At 39.8% G+C, this 18233-nt stretch overlaps 1 protein-coding gene across 5 annotated transcripts in view; it reads left to right on the top strand.

Moving 5' to 3' along the window:
- The window catches only part of ROS1 (ROS proto-oncogene 1, receptor tyrosine kinase), a 76156-nt gene extending 68193 nt beyond the window's left edge, over positions 1 to 7963 (top strand). For all 5 annotated transcript variants that reach the window (XM_009681712.2, XM_068938124.1, XM_068938125.1 and 2 more), the window contains one exon: positions 6285 to 7963. In XM_009681712.2, the coding sequence (XP_009680007.2) occupies positions 6285 to 6430 (146 nt within the window). In that variant the 3' untranslated portion in view covers positions 6431 to 7963. The remainder of the gene's footprint in view (positions 1 to 6284) is intronic.
- Positions 7964 to 18233: the final 10270 nt, after the last annotated feature.

Raw genomic sequence — 18233 nt, 5'->3', positions numbered from 1 at the left:
GTTGTTGTAGGTGCTCTGCATCGTGGCAATTCTGAGCTCTACCAGTCTAGAGTTTTTCCTTCTTGCTCTTATGGGCTTTCCCAGGACATTGATTGCAGGCAAGCAAGAAGCATTAAGAACATTTTTTGAGTGAGGGAAGCAGTTTCCAGCTGGAGGACTGAGACACTAGCAGGTTACCTAAATGGTTTTGAATCAGACAGAAATTGTAAAGTAGAGGCTGATTCAACTCCCAGATCACCAAAGTCCCCTATTCATTGCTCTTCTCTCATTTCAAAGAGTGCAAATAAAGTGCTATAAATCAGCATGCTAACAGGATAGTCCTGAATTGCTGTGATAATAATCTATTTGCAGGCATAACTTTGTACTTTTGTACAAAAAAAAAAGTACTTTTATACTCTTGCAAGACAGTGCTGTATTTTTTCAGTTCCCATATGTGCCCTCTTTCTGGATGGAAACACATGTTTCTTCTGGCAAACATCTTTGCCTACATCAGGCAACTGGGCATTAAGAAGCCTGAGTGGCTCCTTGCCTTTATGGCCCAGGAGGACTGTTCTTTTCAGTGCTGCTGCTGAGTGCTCTCCATAATCCATTTTGGATCTATAAAGGAAACTGCGTGATTGCTCAGAAATTTTGTCTGGTCACTATGCTGTTACTGCAAGAAGTGGCTCCTCTGATGAGAGCAGATGTAAAGCAGTTGGAAGAAGCCTGAAGAAATCCAGGGCAGCCTGTTGTGCTGATCTCCACAGTCATCTTGTAGCTATTTTGTGGCTAGGAGACAACTTTCATCTATTGATCAACAGTGTTTCTTCTGTGCTGATTGTTAACAAATCCACATTATAAAAAAGGTGTTAATGTGCTGAGTGCTGTTCCTTCAATAAAACTATGTGAATCAATTCTCCTTTGGTTCATTCTTTGAACAGAAAAAAGTGTTTGGGAGATAAATTCTTTTGGACACGAACAGCATCTGAAACAAAAAACCCTCAGAAGCTGGTTACAGTTGCCTCCAATATTTTGTTTTGCTTAAAAGCTCTCTCTCTCTCTCTATATATATATACCCATATATATGTGTGTATATATATATGTATATACATATATGTATATGTATATATGTGTATATACACATTATTTTTTAGCAGAGTAAAAGGAAACACATTTGGTATCAAAAGGATCTATTTAATCCAAAATTGGAGATGGAAGAGCAAACAGCTAATCTTTAGTAATTTCTTCTTGTTTTGCTTTTCTTTCCCAAGCCCAAAATAAATACTCAGAGTATTTATTTTCTTCAGAAAGTAAAGTACTTGCTAAAAATGTCACTAGGACTTTTAAAATCTTGGTGCAAAACACCTCGTATTCAGGGGGATTTGTTATTAAAATCTGGGATTAATGATTTCACCATTAACTACATCTCTGCCCTCTCTGCTGGCTGAATAGTGCTTGTTTTCTGTTCCCTGTGTAAGTATCATCAGTTTATTTTCCTAAAAGCAGTTACTTTTTAAAAACTATTCTGGACACCTCTCTGGATTTGAAGTAATCACTTGGACAAACGGAAACTTCTCTAAAGCAGATGTGCAGATAAGAAACAGTTCTTAAACCTTGTATCTAGTCTCCTTTGTATTTTTCTGAAAGTCAGTAATCCTCTTTCTCACTTACCTTGGCGAGTGTCTGACCCAAAGCCAGTGGAGGTCAGCAAAAAGGCTTCTTCCAAAACAGTGAGTGGTTACAACACTGCAGGCGAAAGGGGACTTGGTGGAGTGATCGTTTCTTATTTGTCCCCTAGATAAATATAGTTTAATTACAGAGAGTACACATGAGCTGTATGATATTGCTGGAAAAGTAATGTAACGCTTTGCCTTGGTCTGAGGAAAAAACTCAATCAGATAATACGATGCTGTAACAATAATAGCTGGCATTTGTGTACTATGGGTGTATAGATATAGCCAATTAACCTTAGGCATGGAGTTTACCCTGGCTGTCTAGGCTCTTTGATAGTCACCAGAGTTGTAGGTATGTTCAGAGGATGTTACTCTGACTGTGTATGGGTAAAGTACTGTTAAAAATAAGTGTGTAAAACAAGCATCTCTGCAAAGTTACTCATCTTCCTTTCTCTCCGTTGACTGTAAAGGGAGCCTAGGCAAGGAGCTTAAACTGGACATGTAAGATCTGAAGGATTAAAAGTAGGTAAAATGAATTCTACTCTGTGACCTGCAGAATGGGAGTGCTTTCTTGTTTATACAGCCATATTGTAGAGCCACAAATGTGGAAATGGCCTTTCTTTGATACTTTTAGGTAACACAAATAATAAGCGATAATAAACAACTCCAGCAGGCTTATAACTGTATTCTCCAAGCCAATATCTTGCACACAGGTTTCTATCCACAAATTTCGCTTTGTAAAATCTATTAAAATAAAAGGAAAGACAGGTACTCAATGCTTTAAGCAATTTAGTGCTGTGAAAGTGCAGGATGAATAAAATCCTCACTTTTAGCATCATTAGCACCTGACAGAATAGCAAAGCTTAGTGAGTCACCCTCAAACCATATGGGATCATATGCTTGATTAGACAGGAAACACAGATATATCTCAACTGGTATGTAATACAGAATGAAGTATTAAAACGGATCTATATTTTTTCTATTTATATCAGTACTGGAAGAGTGCAGAAACTGAAATACAGCACCGACAGCTCCCGGTGGTCAACAGGTGTCAATAAAATACTCTATCCACAGAACCATCTCCTTGCTCTGACTAACATAGCTGAGATGGAGCAGTTAGGATTTGATAATCAAATTTTTCTCCCTTAATATTTGTTAAACAAAGAGGAGTCATCAAGCATTTGTTTTAAATGTGTTCACTATGGGGTAGATCTTTCTGCCATTCCCATAAATCAGCCAGTCTCTTGTTCTCTAGCACATAAACTGGAAGGAAGGGACAAAGGGCAGAATCTAATACATATGAGAGAAACAAGAGGATATTCATGGGACAAAAGTAAATGTGACCACTTTTCTAAAATAAGTGATCCTTCCTATACGAAGCTGCTAAGAATTGTATGTGAATGTATTATCTAGAATTAGTAACATCTCAAACTGGATACTTAGCTAGTGTAAATCACTGGAGTCCCACCGGTTTCTATGGAGCTATGTTAATTTACACTAGCTGCGGATCTGGCCTCAAAATAGTTTTAGTAGAAGATTAGCATCTCTAGATCACTTTGTTCATTCTACTAACCATCTTTTCTACTGACTTTTTTTTTTCTAATACATTGTCACCTTCTGAAATTAAACCTCTCAAAAGTCATCTATTTATCAAATCATAAAAATTTGCATCCTTCCACACAGGACTTCAAAACACTTAGTAAGTACACACAGCCTACCAAACAGGCAATGAAAAACACTCTGTGATTGTTTCTCTCCACTGAGGTAGGATCCACAATCCACCTGAGAGTCCTGGTCTGCGCTGTGTGCTGGCTTGGTACAGGAAGCAGCTGAGATGCTGAGATCTGGAAGTGGGAAATACAGATTTTACCAGGTTAGGACCAGTTTCCTTAGAGGAGACTAAACAAACAGACTCCATCCCTCATTAGTATGGCCAGGAGGTTGTAGTTTCTTATGTTGCTTGATGAGGTGCTCTTTAGAATAAGGTTGTTGCCTATGTCTGAAGAGGTGCATTGTAATTAATTTACCTGCAGCTTGTGTAGGATGTTGTGCTTAACATCTCTGCTGGGGCAATTGCACAGAAAGTCCAAGGCTGTATGCAATTAACACCTGACATAGGTGTCTATGCAACTACAGCGCAGAGCTTTGAACATGTCATTTTGGTTATTGGAAGGAGTCGACCTGTGAGAGCATAGGGCTTAGCAGGGACCTATTTCTCAGCAGTGTACTTAGCCTGTACATGGATCTGGACTTAGCCTACTTCATACCCTGAGATAGGTTGTTTAGGACTAACATGGGTAACTCTACACTATGCATCAGTTCACAGTGTAGACAGCCCTGCAGGATTTAAATGTTTGAAGTTGACTTCCCAGCATGACTTCAGATTCCGTGAAGGTGTTCCTTGGACTTTTCCTCTCGGGGCATTTTGTTGGTTCAGACAGGCTTTGCTTGTGAAATCTGAGGGGATCACAGCACATCATTTATCCTGCATTTACTCACATATAGCACAGCATGACTATACATCAGTTAACTAATTTTAGCAATGCTAAAACCGAAAAGAAAAGAATGATGTCTCATGAATATGCGGACCTGCCTCCCCACTCCAGCTTGTCTCTACCTTCCTTCAAATTCTTATGGATTTTTGGAAGGGTCTTTCTAACATTATTCAGACTTCCTTTCATTGCTAGCCATGGTTCATGGCTTCCCAGTCTTGGTGCTGCTTCTACTCCTCACGTTTTTGGGGGAATTTCACAACTTTTTTTTTTCTCTCAGTTGTTCATTTTCAGCATCTTCTGTCTCCATCCATCATATACCCAAATGAGCAAAAATTATTTGCTTGCTATGCTGACTTGAATGGGAGGCAAGAATTGTACTCCATAATCTGAGATATTTGCATAGACTTTTTGGCTTATACAGCAGTATACATGGCACTAAGCTTTCATGGGTGCTGAATGCTTTGCTAACAGGAGAAGACACAACAGTGAAGGAAAGGGCATGCACAGTCAAAATCTCATTGTGAAAGTAGCAATGCAGCTTATTTGTGTCATATCATAGGAGAAAGGATACAAGCCCTATAAGCTTTCTGTGTTTGAATGGGGTAATGCATATTTTGCAAAAATAGTCTTTCTTGCTTATTTTGCCTGCAAAGCTCAAAATGTAAAAAAGTAAGTAAGGTGTTTGTTTGATTTTTAGCTCTTCTTCTGTGTAATGAGAAATGCAGTGGTGTATAGGCTAAAAGAGGATTATAATATTTTAGATATTCTGTAGTTCTTCAGACCTGTTGGGGAAAGAATTAGTAATGTATCTATATATCTGGTAAAAATATCTCAGTGACCTCATATTCACATTTGTGTAAACATCACCTCATCAGTTCCAGATACTTATACAGGAAACAAATCTGAATGCTCCTCTAGTGTTCTATACTTAGGCAGGTCAGCCGGCATATGTCTGGTCCGTAAATACCCAGTTTTACTTGGGTTCTTATTTTAAGGTTTCTCTCTTAAGAGTTTGCTGCAAACATGCCCTCAGCATTTGCCTGCATGCCTTTTCCAAAGCAACTTGCCCCGGAGGGTTTTCATTAAAAGCTTTATTAAACAAAAATCAAATGTAAAGAAAAGCTGTGCTGGCTGGTGAAGGCTTGGAGAGGATTGAATTACTACATATTGCCATAATAGTCCTGAACTGACAAAGTGAGTATCAAATGATTTTTCGTAGCTGTCATTTACTGTGGTATGTGAACACAGTCTGCTCTATGTCTCAATCCCCGTCTCATTAATAAGTTTCTTAAATTAAAATTCTCTTTCATATTTTTTCCTGATAATCTTTCCTAATTAACTCTAACATGTGGAATAGACTTCTGATTTTGTAGCTTGGGGGCAGGAAGGTGGAGATTATAGTGACATAATAAACTGTATGTTGCTTGGTGCAACAATACAATGCTTGTTATTCTTATGAGTAGATGACCCTGAATGTCACATGCTTCATTTTCCAGTTGTGAAGTAAAATAAGGAGGGAGTGTAATAAAAAAAGGTATGTGTTACTAAGAATAAATACACAAAATAGCAACAATAATAATTTGAGCCATTAGTTAATTATTTTTACATTTAAAAAAAAAAGATATGTCCCTTGCAATAGACACTGGGCAACTCTGACTAAATGAACAGCTCAAATTAGGAAAAAAAAAAATGTTAGAATTGGAAAAAATGTGCTGAATTTTCAAGTTTAAGCTTCTAGAAAGACAGAATATTATAACTCTTCTAGAAAGAGAGGTGATTATAATTTAGTAGGGAGAAAACTGCCTGTATTACAAGATGCTTTAGCATACTGGATTATATAAAGGTACAGATTAAATGCACTTTGGCTTTATGTAGGCCACCTTTACTACCAGAAGCAGCAAATCATATGTTCATAATGGCGTTGCTACCTGTGATGGTATGAGTGGTGATGACCAGCCATTCCTAAGTGATTTGGTTAAAGATATAATCCATGCAGGCAATAGCAGAAAATAAGTTTGAATCATCAGTCATCCGTTATATGGTCACTAGACAAACTTTCTCCACTAGCTATCTAACTTTCTTTTCTTTCTAATACTATATGTATATCACTGGGCTATTGTTTTTGTTTTAAATGCAGATAGCGATGTTCCGTGTGCAGATTCGGACAGTATTCTTTCAGCCACATTAATGGAAACAAGGAATCAAGAAGGCTTAAATTATTTGGTACTGGTCAAAGACAGCAACCAAGATCAAGGAATCATCATTTCTGCTGAGCTTAGTTAAGTATGGTTGCCTCTGTTTGAGGACAGAAGAGAAAGCTCTACAAAAGAAGACATAAGTCAGCAAAAATACTGTGCATTTTGTCATACTTATAAAGACTTCTTAAAAAAACCCCCACCTCTCTAAAATATTTAAACTGCTAGAAAGTATCATAAGGTGTTGAATGATGTGTACTAGTATAAGCAGAGAATTACATATCTGTAGATTTTCTGAATGTTATGGTTTGGGTGTTTCACAGGAAATAGTTTAAGGGAATAAAACTTCTAATCAGCAGGCAAATGATTTTACTGTTATATCGATTAACTTTACTCAACCACGTGGACCTCACCTTTTTTAGTATATCTCCTCATGCATACTGTCCTGCTTAAAAAGGAGACCTGGTGTGCAGTCCCACCAATGCGACCCACTGGCTCATGAAAGCAAAAACAGTTGAAATCCATTTAGTTTTGTGCAGAAAAAAGATTTTATAGACTGGAAAAAGTAGTTTAAATTCTAGTTATGGTTTTATGAACACTAAATCAGAAAGCAGCGGAAGAAAGATGACTGAGTTGTTCACTGCTGGAGATGGTTTATTTTATTATTTAATTAAAAAAGCTGTGCAGTCATGTTGTGTGTTAAATTGTACAGCAATTGATCTGTGACTCTAAGTAAGCTTCTTTTCTTACATTTCTATTCCTTTTCCTTTTTAATCTCAATCATCCTCTCATTTCTTATTAGACTGAACTTTTGGATAAAGGGAAATACTTTTCCCTGATATGTTTGGAGATCAAATCAAAGTGTATAATAAAGCAATAGAAAAATGAATACTGAATAAAAAACAATATGCTTTTGGGAAAATTTCTTCATGAATAGCAATTTGCTAAGTATGCACAGCTATTTATTGGCACCTGTCGGTAAGCTAGAATCATGCCTTGCTTTTATGCAAGTATTTGATAATAGAAGACACTGGCGAGAAGTAGAAGCACAGTCTGATGTCAGTGTGTATAGATTTTTGAGATGCACCACCAAACTGAAATTGGGTTTCAGAAATTTCTTAAATAGAGATCCAACAGAGTGGAAGAGGAAATCTGATTTTTGACCTTTTGGGGGTTTTACTCAAACAAAATAAAAATTGGAGAGTTTTTGAATTAAGATCTTTTAAAATCCCAGCAAAGCCCATTTAAATGGTCTATAAGTATATTAATCAATTATTGTATTCATTTATAAATAAGCATACAAGCAATATTTGGTAATAAAAACTGCAGCACTTTAGCACTTTTTTCCTAAATTATGCTTACCACACCATAAGTGGCCAATAAATAAATAATAATATAATTTTTCCATCCTTGTCAAGTGCTGATTGATAGAATGATTGTAAAGCCATTCCTTCCATTTTAGTAACTTAAACAGGACTAACATTTGCTAACCAGTAACATGTATCAGCCAGAAACCAGGATGATCCCAGTTCTGTAGTTACTACGCTTGGATGATTTCACATTCATTTGTTATTCTGCTTAACTCAAGAATACTGCTCAGTCAGCAAGTCATAAAGATTTTAAAAAAATCAATATGACTTCATATGATTACTTTTTCTTCAGCAGAAAAAGCCTTGAATCCTGCCAATAAGTTTGTCTAGGCAACACCTTTCATGGGCCTCATGACTACATCTTGATATGATAACCCAAGTGGATTCGGTCTCATGTGTAGGTTTGATTTGGAAAAGAATTATGCAAGAGCCTATCTCACATAGGGAAATTGGGTTGGTAGGTGAGCTGAGTGTCAGTGACAGATGGCAAGAATAATGTGATCAGAAGAAAAGCCCTTGCAGTCTTGAAGTAGTCATAAATACCAAAAGCTATGTAGAAAGAACAGCGGAGGAGATGTTCTTCTGTGTAGAAGAATAGGAGAGAAGTCTTGTCTTGGCCACATTTTGTGAGTTTTCTGCAGGATAAGACTAGTCTTGATGAAGGGTTTATCACAGCATGATGAAGAAAGTGTCAAGTTTAATGCATCGTCAATAAGGACAGCTGAGGACTTTGACAAGTGCTCTATGGCTTTTGCACCTGAGTGTATGAGAAATGGATTGGACTGGGTAAGACACAAATCTCTAAGTCCAAATCTGAAGATGATGATCTATACCTTGCTAAAGTCAGTGGAGGACACAATACATAATCTCCCCTGTGCACAGAGAGTGCTCTGAGGCATGCTCTGCAGTAGACTTTGTCAGCTCTTGGCCTAGCCCTGCCTGTTACCCCATTCTCCATCTGCTTCATTTCCCTGCTATAGACGAGTAAGTAGGCAAACGCAACTATTTCACTGAGTTATGGTAAAGCTGACTTTGATGCGTGCAACCCTGCCTCCCTTGCACCCCCTCATACTGCCACTTGCGAAAAGTGTTTTTCTTAACCTGTCACTCTTACATATCGTCCTTCTCTTTACACATCTTCATCATTTAACCTTCTCTATCTCATCAAAGTGATGCATCTTCTCTTCACATTCAGACTCTTCATGATGATTCCCATTCTGCCCATCAATTCCTGTTCAGTATCAGGAAGTCGCCTCTTGCCTTCAAGCAGCCCCTTATGACAGTTTTCATAGCTACCTTTGGAGACAGCAGAGGAGCCACACATGTAAGGGGCAAAGAATATTCAAGGGTTTTTTTAGTACGTTATCACTCTGGTAGGAGAATTAGCACTACCTGCCCTATGTTTATTTCTAACTGTTGGCACCGCCTGCTGAGGCAGATCAAGGAGAAAGCCTTGAAATTAGCTGTCTTGACTTTCAAGGCTGTAGGTTTTTCGATAAATGTAAGTGAGTTTTAAGAGTGATAATGCCTTTTTAAGAAAATGATGTATTTAGGGGAGAAAAGAATCCTGACATGTCAGAAAAGCATACCCTGAGATAAGAGTACAAGTGAAACAGTCATTATGACCGCACTTGTTTGCTGAAAGCCTCAGCCGTAAGTGCAGAGACAACATTGTGTATTTTTACCTTCTTTAAGGCATACATTGAGATCAGGTCTAGCATGTGATATCTATGTAGTAAGAGAATGCTTCCTGTCTTCCCTGTAAGCCAAGGGAGCCACCTCAATAGAAGGAGAAGCCCCTCCTGGGAAGAATCCTTCTGCAAGAACTGGAGGAACTAACAAGTGATGTTTGAAGTTTGAATTATAAATCTACTGAGCATAGTGATTCCTGTCAGCAAGTCTGAAAGCTTCTTAATAAAAGCTTCATTCACAGACTATTATAAAGTAGACGGGCCCAACTTCATCTGCTGTAAATCAAGTTAAATATGTCAAGCTACGCATTGGAGAAACTGCCTCCTAGTGTTTAGCTTCTCAGGGTTTGGCATGATTTCAGCAAGTACCACTTAAGTCATTATAAACAAATTTTGGTTATTTCGGTACAGTGTAAAACCCTGGCCTCACAAGCATCAGCCCTCTAGAGATTATGGCTAGCATGGTGTTGAAAAATCCCTATTCAGATAGGAGTTGGAAGTGGAGAGAAATGTGAATAACAGTGCTACTTTAGATGTAATAATTTGATGTGATACTGCAGCCAGGCAGTGCATATACCGAAATTCTGACTTCTTTCATGTGAGCCAACATCCCAGCAACCTGAGAAGTAAAGATCCACAGGAAGATACTTTTAAACCTTAGTGTCAAGAGAATGCTTTACCTTGCTATTACTGCAACTCTAGAAAAGAGCACGTGAAAGAAAAGTTACAACTGTAGCTCACACCCTTGTGAAGGTTAAGTAAGTTATGTACACAAAATCTTCATTTTCAGTATGAAAAACTGATATACATTTTTTTTTCTGCCACACAGTTCAGGCTTGTGTTTATCAGAGGTTTTTAGAGTATTAAACACCTCCTTCTTCCTTTATTGGTCACAGTCTGGCATGTTGTGAGCTTCTGCATCATTGATGCTGTTGATTGGCTGCACAGTTCTCCTCTCTCCTGCCTCATAGGGGTCCAGGCTGCTTTCTCTCCTATGAATATTCCTTCTGGCACCCAGCATTTTTGGGGGAAATATTATGCAAGGTTATTTGTACTGCTCATTTCCTTAATTGCCCTAGGGAGGCATTGAAGGCTGCTGTAATGTGACATGGTAAAGCAGATCCTGACCTAATGTAGCATCATGTTCACCTATTATACAGCTCATCTTTGCTCTTCACAAATCACTACTGGTTTTATAGAACGAGGTGGACTGAGGAAGAAGCAAGTTCTGTGCAAACGCTACCCCTTAGAGGAGATTATCCCTACTGACCACAGAAGGAGCTTAGATAATTAGAGTAGACTGCCATGTTCTTATAGGGAGGGAGGGAATAGTCACTCCCTTTCCTCCTGCTTCACGGTACCATAACTCTACAGACCTCTATCATTCCCACACTCACCTGTGGGCAGTTGTCTCGTTCCCACACTGAGGGGTCCTGGTGTACTGGGTTGTTCCTCATAGAGGTGCTGCTCCACACCCATGGCCGTCCTCTCTGCTCTTCTCCACACCTCGTACAGTTCTGCAATCTCCTTTCTGAGAGGGGAAAGTGTGCACTATACACAGTATTCAAAATTCATTATACAGTGGCATAAAGGTATTTTCTCATTTCTTCTCTGTTCCTTCCTTAATCATTCCTGTTATTTTAGCTGCTTTCTGATCTCTCTGAGTGTTGAGATGACATTTTTAAGAAATTATCTATAATAATCCCCAAATGTTGTTGCCAAGTGAAAATGGGCAACTCAGAGCCAACTCTTTTATTTGTGAAGTTATAATTATAATTTTGACATCACTTCACTTTCTCTTTGAATCATTTTATATTTGAATTTCACCTGCTATTTTATTTCCTCGTCACTCAGGTGTGTGAGGTCCTTCTGCAGCTCCTCACAGCTGGGCCTCCTCCTCCCTGTCCTAGTGCCCTGTCTTTCCCACCATGTTGTTTCTGGCTATGCCAAATGACATAAGTCCCTGCATTAATCTCTGCTGTGAAACTCTCCTGGTGAATCCCTTTCCCTCCAAGAACTAACAATTTATGCCTATCTTTTTCTCTAATCTTTTAGCCAGTTATGTATCCAGGTGAGGACACTCCCTCATATGGAAAGTTTAGCTTCCTTAAAAACCTTTAGTGGAGGGCTTGGTGGAAAGCCTTTTGCAAACCCAATTATTTCAGCCAGAGCACCCTTTTCCACGTTTGTTGACCAGTTCAGAGAACTCCATTAGCCTGTGAGGCAGAAGTGCCTTTTTCAAAGGCCACTAGCTTTTCTCAGGTAGATTGAGTTGTATAAGACCGGTATTGATTTTTTTTCAGAGTCTGGTGGCTTTTAAATTTTTAATTTCTCTTTTCTTGTTAGGTACTTTGTCCTGTTAGGTACTCCTGCCGAGACTGAAATTCAGAAAGCTGAAAATACTTGCAAATGGGCAGGATGCTGTAACTTACTTAGATATAAAAGACATCAGTGCCATAGTTTAGACTATACTTTGTAGTGAGCTTTAGGGCTTTAGCAATTGCTTTGCCTGTGGGCACCCATGGGCACTGGTGTTAGCCTCCTCCAGTTTGGCCCAGGACCATGGGGAGGATTGGACCGTCCTTGGGCAGCTGTTGCTGCCCTGCCTGGGAGGAGGAACTGTGTGTCCCCAGGTGTTGATCGGGGGATGCCCCAGGTGAGTCTCTGGGCTGCAGCCAGGTGAGCTTCTCAAACTCTTCTTTGTTCCTTGATGCCAACACACTCACTTGGCAAGAATACTGAGCCGCAATGGTTAGCATGCTTCAGGATATGATACCACTGGTGACCTACTAGTGCCGGACTCTGAACTGGCAATGACTGAATTCTGATCTGTGCTTGGACAGACATGGACATACTAAACGGCTTTAGATGACTTAACTAATCTCTCAACAGCAAACCTGACATCCATATGAGCGGATGAGGAATATTTACTATTATCTATTAATAGTATTTACTACTGCCTACCATAAATGCTGTGGTGATTAATTAATAACTATAGATTATTTTATAAATGTGAAGGGCCAGGGTAGATTCAGGAGATATTATTTATTTACTAAGGCAGAATTTTCAGTGGCATCATTGCTATGTTTTAATGCATAGCAGATCTACTGTGCTCAGTGCTTGCAGTGTTTTGGTCTATACCAGGCAACAGCTATCTATCTGTATTTCTCTTTCTCAAGGTTGCTCACAAGGGCTTTTGAGCCAGCACACCAGTGACCAAATCTGTCCAAAATCTGATTACTTGGCTCTTTCAATTCCTGACCACAATCAAGATCCTACATTCATAAACAGATGCCCTATGGGAGAAACATTGAGTCGTTATGGGGTCAAAGAGAAAGTTATTGCAAGTTTGTGTGTAGCTGTTGATGAGAGAGCTGCTGAGCTTCAGTGAGATCGCTTGGTTTATTCCTGCATGCCACAGGTGGAGTGCTCAGCAATGTAAAAATGGGAGCTAAGGCAAAGTGACTGTCAGGAGCTCTGCAAAGAAAACTTAAGCAGCTTGAGAGGAGGAATCTCTAAGAGGTGATAGGAGAGGGAAAAGATGGTTTCGCTTGTCATTGCTTCTTTACAATGTACGGTATGAAAAATGTGGGGCATTAAGATGTTTTTTTTTCCTTTTTCATATTTAATGTTCAGATGTCTTGCACTCTAGGAGACTCTATCATCTGCAGTTCAATAGCATTGTCCTGAGATTCAGGGAACTTAAAAATGACCAGCAGAAAAGAGAAAGGTTGTACTGCTATACTGCTAACCCCAGATGTTTTCTAGAAGTATCTCACCTCCAAAGACTGATAGATGGTGCGGACAGGGAAGGCAAGTGCTGTGTGCACTGCACCCTCACTTACCTGAGAAGCTCTAGCCAGAATCCAGGCTTGGAAGCAGGAGGTCCCTCACCACTAGGCAAAGTTGATTTTCCTCAGCTTTCATGGCACCCTAGATAACAAGATTAATAAAATCCACAAGGTGCCTCAAAACATGGTTCCCTCACCTTCCCAGGCACAAGGAAGGCAAAGGTTCCTTTTTGAAGACTTTATAATTGCAGTGCTGTTGCACCCTTGCTTGACATCCTGCAGCTGTTTTCAGCAAAGAGAGTTTTACCTTGACCTGAATCAACTATTATCTCAATTCTTTCCTATTTTTTCCTTAGTTTTTTTTTTCTATTTTGTTTTCGTAGATATTTTCTGCATGCTGTCTATGATGTTTTGAGTACTATTCTCTGTGATCTGGGGTTAGGACTATTCATTTTAATCTTAACTGTGATGGCAAGCTTTCTTCTAGATTCAAACTTACCTCATCTCTACATAAAGCAAATCTTAGCTATAACAAACATAAGAATAGTTGTTATAGAAAAGAATGTCTGTAAAATAGCCTCTATAGCTCTGTTAGCAGTTAAAAAGTTCTAATTCACCTTTATTTCTTCTAATTGACTCGTTAAAGCTTTTCTCACATATGCACGTGCGCTGGAGTGAGTTGCAGGAGCTTGCATGCCGGGTGGATTTTTCAAACGATCGTGGCTCTATTTATAATGGCACTTGGCACTTCTAACTGACATTATGTTCTAACTCTGATAAATAAACAGAAACTCAGTGCTTCAAGGCCAAGTGATGATGCCAAAATATTGTCATTATTACCAATGACATGACTGACACTATCGTATAAAATAACCGTTTTTATAATGTGTTAACTTCTTCAGATGACATCTTCAATACGGAGCACATTGAACATTGCCTTTTACTTTTACTGTCTTATATAGTAAGGACTGTAAAATAGCCACTCTCTACTTGGATACCAATCCCTTTTGCAATGCTGCTGACATAGATGGCTCTTCTTCTTCCTGTTTTTCTTCTCCAATCTTACCTGACAGTGCAAGTCATTGAGTGATTGTTAGAGATGTGGCCATTGAAACACCTTTATTCTCTTATGCAGTATGGTATGCAACAACACTTACCTATTCATCTGTGCCATAGGAAATTCAGTGGAGTTTCAATGTTCATTTCTTGCACCCCGTGCAAATTCTCAGTCATTTCCAGTCATAAATACAGTTAATTTTCTTTTACAGAGAAGCACAAGTTACAGAATTCTGGGAGTCACAGAATTCACTCTTTATGAGAATATATCTACTTTCACATCTCCACATTTCACAGAATCACAGAATGGTTGAGGTTGGAAGGGACCTCTGGAGATCATCTAGTCCAACCTCCCTGTTCAAGCAGGGTCCTCTGGAGCATATTTCCCAGGATCATGTCCAGGCACATTTTGAATATCTCCAGGGAAGGAGACTCCACCACCTCTCTGGGCAACCTGTTCCAGTGCTCAGTCACCCTCACAGCAAAGAAATTTTTCCTATGTTCAGACGGAGCTGCCTGTGCTTCAGTTTGTGCCCATTGCCTCTTGTCCTGTCACTGGGCAGCACGGAGAAGAGAAGAATTTTTAATTTTTAATTTTTTTAAATTTAATAATTTTAATTTTCATTTTTAATTTTATTCTTTAATTTCTTCTTTCTCAAGATTTAATCTCTTTAATCTGACATCATCACAACCTTAAAGGATGGAAACCTGCTCATGCAGTCCAGCCCTATGCTCTTCAAGTAGGATGTTGCCAACTTTGTGCTTTCTTTACTTTATTTGCTGACATGGTCTTTACTATATTTACAGACACATTATTCTATAATTTTTGATCCTGTTGCTGAAGGCACTAAGCATATTCCAGAATTCTCCTCTACCTGAAACTGCTAGAGCATAGTGGAAAGGTTTGTGTACATAAACATATGAGTGTAGATGTCAATCTTGTACCTTCTAGGCTTTCTTTCATTATCCCCATTCTATATGTGCAGTGAGAGGCATTTTGCTAATTTGGGGAAAGCTTTGATAAGATTCACTGTGCCAGACTGATGCATATCTTCAAGCACAGACTGCTTACTCGCAAGGTCTCCAGCTGATAGAAAGTACTGATATAAACATTTTTAGATGGAATCTGCAAGAATCAGTATAACAGCCTAATGTCTGAGTACTGTGTTGTCAAGAAAGGTGTAGCTCACAACACCATATTATATTCAGGAGCTGTTAAATACAGTTTTCCGCTAAATGGGAGAATGAGACCAGCAACAGATGTACATTTGTTGTTACACCCATGGCTTTCACTTCCAAATTTTTAAAACCCATTGATCCCTATTGTGCACTTTGTGCATTGTGTATAGTTGTGTGAGTCTAATTCATGAAGAAAAATTTCCAAAACGTAAATGTGCAGTGTCTGATCCGACATTACTGTGCTACAGTGAGAATTTTGCCATTGACTGGCAGGAAAGATGACTAGGTTGTGCAGGTGATCACAGGCTAATTTCAGAAAGAAGGCAGGAACAGGCAATGTACATCACATGCATGCTTAATCCTTGTCTGAGCCTTCCCTTATGCTTGCTGCTGGAAACCAACAATAAATTGATAATAAAATAATAATAATTTTTTTGTAGTATGCCACTTAGCTTCTGCTTGAGGACAGGCAAATTAAGATTATTTTTCTGTCCTTTTCACACTGTTATTCTTTAAGGCTTTCCACTGCAACAATATGATGAGCTCATGCAAACAACTCTGCTCTCCTGTTTTGCACAGAGAGGTCAGGGAACAGAGAGCCATTATAAACCACAGTCACTTGTCAAACACGTCCTCTTGACTACTCTACCCAGAGGTGGCTCTTGGCTTTAGTGGCAGCGTCACCTGGTTAGATGCTGACATTTGTCTTCACAGCAGCAAGTTGAGAACGGAGTAGTGGTTCTGCCCCCTGCCAGCATTCAATTTTAATGTTAAATATTTAATACGGCATCAAAACATGAGGGGAAAATGACGCATTTACAAATATCTTCAGAAGTCTTTGCACACTTAGCCGTGTACTGCTCTTGCAGCTGTAAGATTAGGCAGTCACCAAGGGCGAGGTGAGGTATCATCAAGAAAAGGGTTTGGTCTTACTGTAGTCCAGTTGTCAGGTATGCATGTGCTAGTCATACTGTCACTAAAATCAAGGTTTCCCACTCCTAGCTTTTGGGTTGCTTCTAATTTTTTCAACACATTTTGCTTCACAGAATACTTTCTGAAATACCCTCTCGTTGTCTCAAGGTAGAAAGGAATTTCTCTAGGAAAAGTGTTACCAAAAATCTCTTAAACATTCTTTGATTCAATTTGATATCATATGAGTAAAATACAAGGATCTTGATGAAAACAACATAGGAAAGTGTGACAACAAAGTAACTGGAGCTGAGACTGTGCTATTGGTACTGTGTTTGCACAATTGTGCTCTGGCTCAAATCATAGACTCCTGCAGCATTTAAGAAATGTATACTTTTCTAGGCATGCAAACAAACAAAAAATATGAAAAGTAATATGCCTTTTGAAGATAGAGTTATGTGCAATGGGGTTGGGCTGTGACTAAAAATTTGTAACTAAGGACTACAAATTCTTACGATTTGCACATTTTTAAAAATTGCAGGAGTGGCTAGCTAAGTAGCAAAGCAAAACTGTAAGGTGCCCTAGGACGTATGCTCGCAAGGAGGGTAAACAAAAACACATGCAAGTGCCTTCTTAAGCACAGGATTTGCATTTTCTTAGCAGAATAAACTCTCTGCCTTGACTCTCTGTGCTCTCACTGGAGGTCATGGCTAGTGACAACTGGGAGCTGTTCCTGGAGTCTCTCTTGCCTTTTTAGGTTATGAGGGTCTCTGTGTGTTTAGGATAATATGATTGACAGCTCCACTCTGGCCCCAATTAGCACTCTATAATTTATTAGTTTCTCCTTTCAGATTATGCGCTAACTTCACAAATATTTCAACCACGGAAACAGCAGCTATCAAGTGTCTCTTTCCTGATCCAGCTCACTGTGGCTGCCATCAAATACAAGGAGGGAGCTGTGCAGGTCTGTCAAGAGAGAATAATCATTTGTGACTGTGTGCAACTGGGGCTGTCGCAGACTGTCTTTAGGACTTTATTGGTGGAAAAAAATAGTCGTTCCACTGGATTAGGTGTTAAGACTTAGTCCCTGCTGCAGGGGTATTGTGCGGGGTTGGAAGCTAACGTGCTGATTCTTCTGGAGAGGGTCTATGTTTGCCTAATTCTGTTGCTTGCATAAATACTGATGCTTCACTTACGTGCAGACAGCACTGATAGATAGGAAAGTTTACGTTCCTCCTAACTCCATTCCTTTGCTTCCTATTGCCAAAGTGCGAGGCCAGTGGAGCGAGTGCAAGAGAGAGGAGATGGGGTGAGCCATGGAGACTGGAGAGAAATGTGGAGGCAGTTTTGAACCTGAAGTCAGGGAGAGAAGGAAAAGAGCTGAGGAAGTCGGGGGAAGGAAGGAGGCCGAACCCAGCAGGAGTGCTTTCGGGCCAGGAGAGGTGGGAGCAAGTGTGCCATGTGCCACGCGGAGAGGGGGGATGAGGTTGGCTGTGGGGCGGCAGGGAGGGTGTTTGCCTGCCTCTGCCTCGCCCTCGCTAACCTCCCACTTGGTATTGCTGTTTCCCAATAGGACAGCTCTCCGTTTTGGTATTTACCCTGCCCTTGCCATTAATGTAAATAAGCAGCTGGCACGTCCTTGAAGAAACGCCCCAGTCCTCAGCTGGCCTGCGTTTCTGGGCTGCAGATGAGCTCCAGCCAAGAAAGGTTCCCGTGTGTCAGTGTGGGAGGGGGTCAGCAGGCTGGCAGGGTGGGTGCCCAGCCCTGTCCACCTCCATGTGGTGTGTGGCCAGGGGCTGCAGCACCCACGGGGCACAGGTGCCTCCATCTCCTTCCCTTGTCCTGCAGGAGGCTTCACGCAGGGAGCACACACAGGAGGCAGCAGCTATGCAGGT

This window comes from Struthio camelus, chromosome 3 (genome assembly GCF_040807025.1).
Source record: "Struthio camelus isolate bStrCam1 chromosome 3, bStrCam1.hap1, whole genome shotgun sequence".
Lineage (NCBI taxonomy): Eukaryota > Metazoa > Chordata > Aves > Struthioniformes > Struthionidae > Struthio > Struthio camelus.
The sequence above is the reverse complement of the archived record's forward strand: the minus strand, read 5'-3'. Positions and strand labels throughout refer to the sequence as shown.